The sequence below is a fragment of the Calliphora vicina genome, chromosome 1, assembly GCF_958450345.1.
Source record: "Calliphora vicina chromosome 1, idCalVici1.1, whole genome shotgun sequence".
Classification (NCBI taxonomy): Eukaryota; Metazoa; Arthropoda; class Insecta; order Diptera; family Calliphoridae; genus Calliphora; species Calliphora vicina.
Window position 1 is genome coordinate 88,340,537 of NC_088780.1, and position 7,609 is coordinate 88,348,145.

Sequence of the window (7,609 nt, forward strand, 5' to 3'; positions counted from 1 at the left end):
GTCCTCATGTCCCACTTATCAACGTGAACATCACACAGTCTTATAAGGCCACATATCTTGACATACACTTGAATTGACTCCTTACTTGACGTCGCCCTATAGAAGTCAAAATGCTTCATATCAGACTTAATCTAATCAACGAGCAATCTGAATTTAGCTTTGACTGCAAAGTCATCCAGCATTAAAAGCAATTTGGACATATGGAATCCAATTGTGACTAACGATGAACAATACCATTAGTGATCTTATACAGTGATACCATTCTAAAAATCTTAGGACCATTAAAGGAGTACCATGGTATATAAGAAATGATAAAATCCTTTGGGACTAAATGTACCATTTTTAAAATACTACCCAAATCCGCTTGCAAGATTATTTACAAAAACCCAAAATCCGCAAGGCTTCGTAGAGCTGATTTTCCTTGCTATTTTGATCCATCTTATTTGAGGGCAAACAGTTTTTATACCCTAAAGAGATAAATGTATTGAAAAAAAATATAAAATAATGTGTGTTAATGAATTTAAGTGCATTAAACTATATTTATTCGACAATTTATAGTTAAAATTTCGAGACTTTTGATGTGTTTAATTCTCTCACAAGGGTGTTGAATTTACACGGATGCCGTATATGTGAGAGAGTAATATTAAAAAATAGAGAGTCGGTCTACTTGGTATACTTTGGTCTTATGCATTGAACACATTGAAGACAGCAGGCTACACGACTGCACGAACACAAATTCTGCTGGCTGGAGTTGTAGTCGTGTGGCAGCTACTGAATTATTTTAAAGACGACAGCTACAAAGTAAACAGCTGATTTATAATTCAGTGGTGCCACTTTAATAAAAAATAACCGTACAAAATTCCAAAGTAATTAAGATTTAAACAATTATTTTGAGTAAACATATATATATGGTTATAATTAATTATGTACCTGTTATTAATTTACATCAATATGGTTATCAAAAACTTCTCTTAATTAAGTAAAAAAAAAATATTTTTTTTAAGCACTCATTTGATTTACATTTTTTATTATATTAGCAACACTATTTCTGCTTTGTAGTTGACAGAAACAGAAATTAGTTTAATTCGGCTACAGCGGCAAAAGCAATCGTGTGGTCGTGTAGCTGTGCTGTCGTCAAAAGAATCGTCTTCATATAAACGTGTGTATTCTAATTTTGACAGATTGCAGTTGATAGCCTGCTGTCTTCAATGTGTTCCATGCATTAGTTATGTGATTTAATAATTTATTGCAAGTCCTAGAAAGTAAAAGCAGATTCTATACGTAAATAGTTCTATAAATAAAAGTTAAAAAATTGTTCTCTTTAGAGCATTAAGTAAAAAAAGATCGAGTACTTTGCATCATACGAATATCATAAATCATTTGTTGTTCTGTTGGAATACCCTTTGCAATTATCCTCTTAAAAGTTCATATAAATAGATTTCGCTGCAGGTGCATCAACTAATAACTATGTACGGTGTTCATATCACAAAATATTTTTTGAGATGTTTCCTCTATTCCACTATATTTTTGTGTTCATCAACACATTAACAATGATGACATTATTGGGCTGTCACATTTAATTAAACTTACAAACTTTTCATTGCATTTCGCTGACAGTCTTTTTCAGCACTTTTATCACGTTTCATTTACAGTAGATAGATATACACTGTACATATATATATTTTTAATTTTGCCAACATTTTCCTGTTTTCTAATTTATATTTCGTTTGTTATTTATTTCTTTTCTGCAGATCTAGTCAAATGTGTGGCTGAAATTTCCCATACATCATCAGCTGCTGCTGCAGCTTCTCATGATGATGATAATGATGATACGAGTGGCGGTGTTGAGGCATTTACCACTGAACGCAGTCACATTGAAGAGCTTTTCACGCCGACCCCAGAGCAAAATTACGAAATAGAAGAGTCTGTAAGTGTAATGACAAATGGGCGAGCCCATAGCGGTGGTAGAAACAGCTTGGCACAGCCAACAACATCACCCATACATACACAGCAGCATCATGGTTTCAAGCCGAACAGACAACGAACTCGCATACACTTTGGCACGAACGTCAACAATCCAGAGGTTCACGATGGTGGACATCAATTGAGTCAGACGTCGTACAACACCAACGCAAATGCCAATGCAAATACTAACAAAAACAGACATCACACTGCTCCAGACTACAGTCAGTATGACGAAGCAAGTCACAATGGCGATGGTGGTGGTGGTGAAGACGACAGTACAGATGATGATGCCGCTAAGAATAATGATTATGATGATACTGGTTCCCCAGCCAATGAAAATGATGACGATGGCAACAATGGTGGAGGTGGTGGTGATGGTGATGACTCCAAAGTGGCCTATATTGTTGAGGGTCACAACTATCGCAAATATCGCGTCGAAGAAGAAACCGATGATGGATTCATTGTAGGCGAATATGGTGTTGTAGATCACAACGATGGCAACTTGCGAGGTGTGCGTTACACAGCCGATTCGACCATCAATCGTAGCCTTATACAAAAGGCGTTGTTGACATTTTTAAAACTGAAATAAGTTGGAGGAAGGTAGAGTTTACAAGCAATTGTATGGTATGGTCAGTAGATGTTTAAGATGATGGTATTAACTATTTGTGATGATTCCTAATACAAAAACAAACAAACAAAAAACACTTTAAAGTAGTAAACAAGATAAAATATAGTTTTGATATTTTAAAAGATCAGTTAGTTTAATAGTTACTTTGTTTAGATTTAAGAGTATAGTTTTTAGAAAAAAAGTTCAATTTGTTTGAAATGAAAAAAAAGAAACGAAATGCAACAAACAACCAACAAAACCAATCAATAAAACGTATGTGATTCAAGTCTTACTATTTTAAAAGAAAAAGTAGTTTTTAATTTATGTAGTAATTTTATTTTTATTTTACCTTTATACACACATACATATATAATATAAATGTCTTGTGCAATACGTGGCCCCAAAGGGAAAATTTTATTGTTTGCTCCTAAATTGCCGTTTTCGTTCTACTTATGTTGAGGACTCGGCATGAGTGACATCACGCGATGGTGTAGGATTTTACTCAGCTTTACCAAGCCTAATTTAATGTAGAATAATAATTGTTTCTGAACAATTTGGTTACTTGATGCAAGTCTAATACTAAAATTACGGATTTTGGTCTGTGCTTCCCAATAAGGACCTTATCATAGTTAATCATAATATTTATTTTTACTAAGAGTAATTTTTGTTCAGAACCCATAAATGAACTACTTCTTTCTGTTGTTCATTCTATGATGTTGCTACGCTCAACACAAATCTTAAATATCATATCGGTTTGGAGGTCAGGTTAAATCTCGATTTTCGCTACTAATTAAACTGAATTTTCGCTATAAACCAAAATTTTATGAAATTTTTAAAATTAGAGTTGATTTTACATTTTAAACATTTTTAAAGAAATTGGAGATTTTGAGTTGCTCTTTTGGCACATTATTTTTTTTTTAAATAACAGCCCAAACACGTAATTCACTTTGATTTTATTTTCTTTATTACCACTGTCGTAAAATCTTCCGATTCCATATCTGATAATTCCATTTGCTCTTCATTACTTTACACATGAAATTCTTCTTGAATCCAGTTTGTTTTTGTCAGCATTCGCTTTTAACATATTTTTCTTCCGGGAGCCGTTTTCTCATTACATGTGAAGAGTGTGATTTAGAAGCATACTATAATATAAACCGGATTCGTCGGAATTTTAGATTTGGTGAATAGCCAACCCATGCTCATCAACGTAATCCTTAAACTTTTCCACAAATGGATCAATAATATCTAATCAATCAATCTAATTCAATGTCGACGTTTAAATTTCTTCAACCATCCTTCACTGGAATTGAAATCTGAATTGGGTTGATAAATTTTGGAATACAAATGACTGGCTTTTGATCGTAAAATGATATTGGAACATTTTTTACCCTTTGTTATACAAACCACTAAGCATTTTTTCTATTCTTAGGTACTCTGTTTTATTTAAGGTGCAATGTTGCGAGGGCCACTTTCTGTTGTACGAGCCAACTTTTTTAATAAATTTTCTGGCTTTATAATTCGGTAAACCGAAGACTTATGCAACTTGTAATTCACGCAAATTGAATTTATGGAATCTCCAGTTTTAAATTTTTTTTAAATTTCTCATCTTTGAGAAATTTTTGGCTTTAAAATATGTTGTTGTAATCAAATTACAAAAAATAGATAAAAGTCGCGAAAATAGAAACCGTTCGCTCAGAGGGATTTTGGTATCAAAAACCCTATTTTTCGACAATTCAATATCAAAAATCAAATGATTCAGTTCTATAGAGAAATGTTCAAAGATGAAATGCGCGCTTATAGTTTTAAGAAAATTTTTATTTTTTTTTTCAAAAATTTAAGTAAAGTCCATGCAAGGGTGTTAAGCAAAAATTTACTTATATTTTCAAGAAATTCAGTGGTTTATATATGGGGCATTTCATGTCAAGTGAACCAACTTTTGAAATCGATGTCTTCTGATCGGGATGAAATTTGCACCAAGGTTAGCTCTATTGGATAGTAACTCAGACACAATTTTTCAACAACATCGGTCGAGAACTCTCTGAGTTATAGGGGGTAAAATTTTGACAATTTGGTCAAACAGGGGTTTTTTCTTATCCATGTAACTTATTACCTATTGTTCTTAGCAAAATGTGTCCCAAATAGTATAGATAGCTATTTCTTCGATCTTTCGAAAAAAAATATTAAAAAAAAAAAATAAAAAATTTTTAATATTTTTTTTCCGAAATCAAAAACTTTTTTGACTTTTTTTTAAAATACGTAATTTTTTTTTTTTTTTTTTTTTTTTTTCTTAAAATAAAGTTTAGATATTTTCCTTGAACACCTACTTGGTCGCTTAGTGGGATGCGAGTGGGATATCTATCAAAATAAATATTTTGTAACTCAAAACATAAAATTTTTGACTTTTTTTGTAAAATCAAAAACTTTGTTGACTTTTTTTTTTCAAAATGGACCCTTTTTTAATCTTTTTTTTTAGGTCAAACAAAAGCTTAGATATTATCCTTGAAGACCCTTTTGGTCGCTTAGTGGGATGCGAGTGGGATATCTATCAAAATAAATATTTTTTAACTCAAGACTTAAAATTTTTGACTTTTTTTTTTGCAAATACGATTTTTTTTCCAAATGGGCCCTTTTTTTAAAATTTTTTTTGTAGTCAAAAGAAAGCTTAGGTCCATTCCTTTAAGATATTTTTAGTCCCTTAGTGGGATGGGAGTGGGATATCTATCAAAATAAATATTTTGTAACGCAAGACATAAAATTTTTTAATTTTTTTTTGCAAAATCAAAATTTTTTTCCAATATGGGCCCTTTTTTAATTTTTTTTTTTGCTCAAAAGAAAGCCTAGGTCCATTCCTTTAAGATATTTTTAGTCCCTTAGTGGGATGCGAGTGGGATATCTATCAAAATAAATGTTTTAACACAAAAATTGTATGTCTTGAGTTACAAAACATTTATTTTGATATATATCCCACTCGCATCCCACTAAGCGATCAAAACCATCTTAAAGGAATAGGCCTAAGCTTTCTTTATAGCAAAAAAAAAAATTACAAAAGGGGCCCATTTTAAAAAAAAGTCAAAAAAGTTTTTGATTTTGCCAAAAAATCAAAAATTGTATATCTTGAGTTACAAAATATTTATTTTGATAGATATCCCACTCGTATCCCACTAAGGGACCTAAAATATCTTAAAGGAATGGACCTAAGCTTTCTTTTGACTAAAAAAAAATTTTTAAAAAAGGGCCCTTTTTGAAAAAAAATTCGAATTTGCAAAAAAAAAGTCAATAATTGAATGTCTTGAGTTACAACATTTTTATTTTAATAGATATCCTACTCACATCTTCCTAAGTGACAAAATAGGTCTTAAAGGAAAAGACCTAAGCTTTCTTTTGAGCAAAAAAAAATTTTTAAAAAAAAGTCCCATATTGGAAAAAAATTTCGATTTTGCAAAAAAAAATTAAAAAATTGTTACAAAATATTTATTTTGATAGATATCCCACTCGCATAGATATCCCACTCGCAGATTAAAAAAGGGTCCATTTTGAAAAAAAAAAGTCAACAAAGTTTTTGATTTTGCAAAAAAAGTCAAAAATTTTATGTTTTGAGTTACAAAATATTTATTTTGATAGATATCCCACTCGCATCCCACTAAGCGACCAAGTAGGTGTTCAAGGAAAATATCTAAACTTTATTTTAAGAAAAAAAAAAAAAAATGACGTATTTTAAAAAAAAGTCAAAAAAGTTTTTGATTTCGGAAAAAAAATATTAAAAATTTTGTATTTTTTTTTTTAAATATTTTTTTTCGAAAGATCGAAGAAATAGCTATCTATACTATTTGGGACACATTTTGCTAAGAACAATAGGTAATAAGTTACATGGATAAGAAAAAACCCCTGTTTGACCAAATTGTCAAAATTTTACCCCCTATAACTCAGAGAGTTCTCGACCGATGTTGTTGAAAAATTGTGTCTGAGTTACTATCCAATAGAGCTAACCTTGGTGCAAATTTCATCCCGATCGGAAGACATCGATTTCAAAAGTTGGTTCACTTGACATGAAATGCCCCATATGTATAATTTTTCTGACAATACTATTCATCTTTAACATATTTGAAATATTTGAAAAGTATCAAAATTATGGGGATATCATAAACCGTTAACCGTTATGCCCAAATCTATAAGCCTCTATAAATTATTATATTTTGGATTTTCCATGGAAAAAAATAATGTAGCCCTTTTTCCCCCAAGCTGTTTTAATAAATTGAAAGGTGGGCTCGTCTTGCTTCGATTAAAATAAAATTACTACTCGGAAGTTTTCGGAACAGGATGAAAACTTAAAATTTTTTGTCGAATAATAAACGAAATATCCAAAAAATTCTTATCTATGTATGAGTTTCATGGGCGGTGGACGTTTATGCGATAAAATATATTTGCATTGTATGGGCAGTGAGCGTTGGGCGTGGTCTATTTTGATAAAATTTCATGTTTTTCTTAATTTAGTCCATTAAAAAATGTATGAAGTTTTTCAAAAATAATTCAAAATTCTGAGGGTGTTTCAAAATTTTTGATGACGGTTTTAGTATGTCCTCACCTAGGCCTACATGCTCCATTAGGTTGCTTTTCAAGTTCTGACAAAAAGTGTTATTTTGTAGCAGAGTGATATTAAACTAAAAAGTGGTACTAAATAAGGAGCTCAACTTTCGTTGATTTTAAAAGTGGAAAAAGTCCCGAAAATTATTCGTACGATTTATATAAAAAAAATATGTTTTGCAAGAGGGATCCTTCTTTGGTTGTCGAGTAGTGTTATTGGCTTGAGGTTATTTATTAAAAATCCAAACAACTGGAATACTAATTTAAAGCGATTTTTAATACTTTTAATCTTTATTTTTATATACAGTAAACTTCGCACTGTTAATTTGCCTGAATTTATCAATTGAACTAGTTCGTTAATAAACAACTCAATTTAAAAAATAGATCCGGATATGTTTTATTATATATCGTCAATTCCAGGATATATCAAAAATTTGAGGAGGCATATTGACCGAA

General features: G+C 31.0%; 1 protein-coding gene across 1 annotated transcript in view; it reads left to right on the top strand.

Annotated features, from left to right (window-relative positions):
• The window catches only part of LOC135963295 (mucin-2), a 50,506-nt gene extending 47,625 nt beyond the window's left edge, over positions 1-2,881 (top strand). The window contains exon 3 of the mRNA XM_065515086.1: positions 1,752-2,881. Coding sequence (XP_065371158.1) covers positions 1,752-2,554 — 803 coding nt within the window. The 3' untranslated portion in view covers positions 2,555-2,881. The remainder of the gene's footprint in view (positions 1-1,751) is intronic.
• The last annotated feature ends 4,728 nt before the right edge of the window (positions 2,882-7,609 follow it).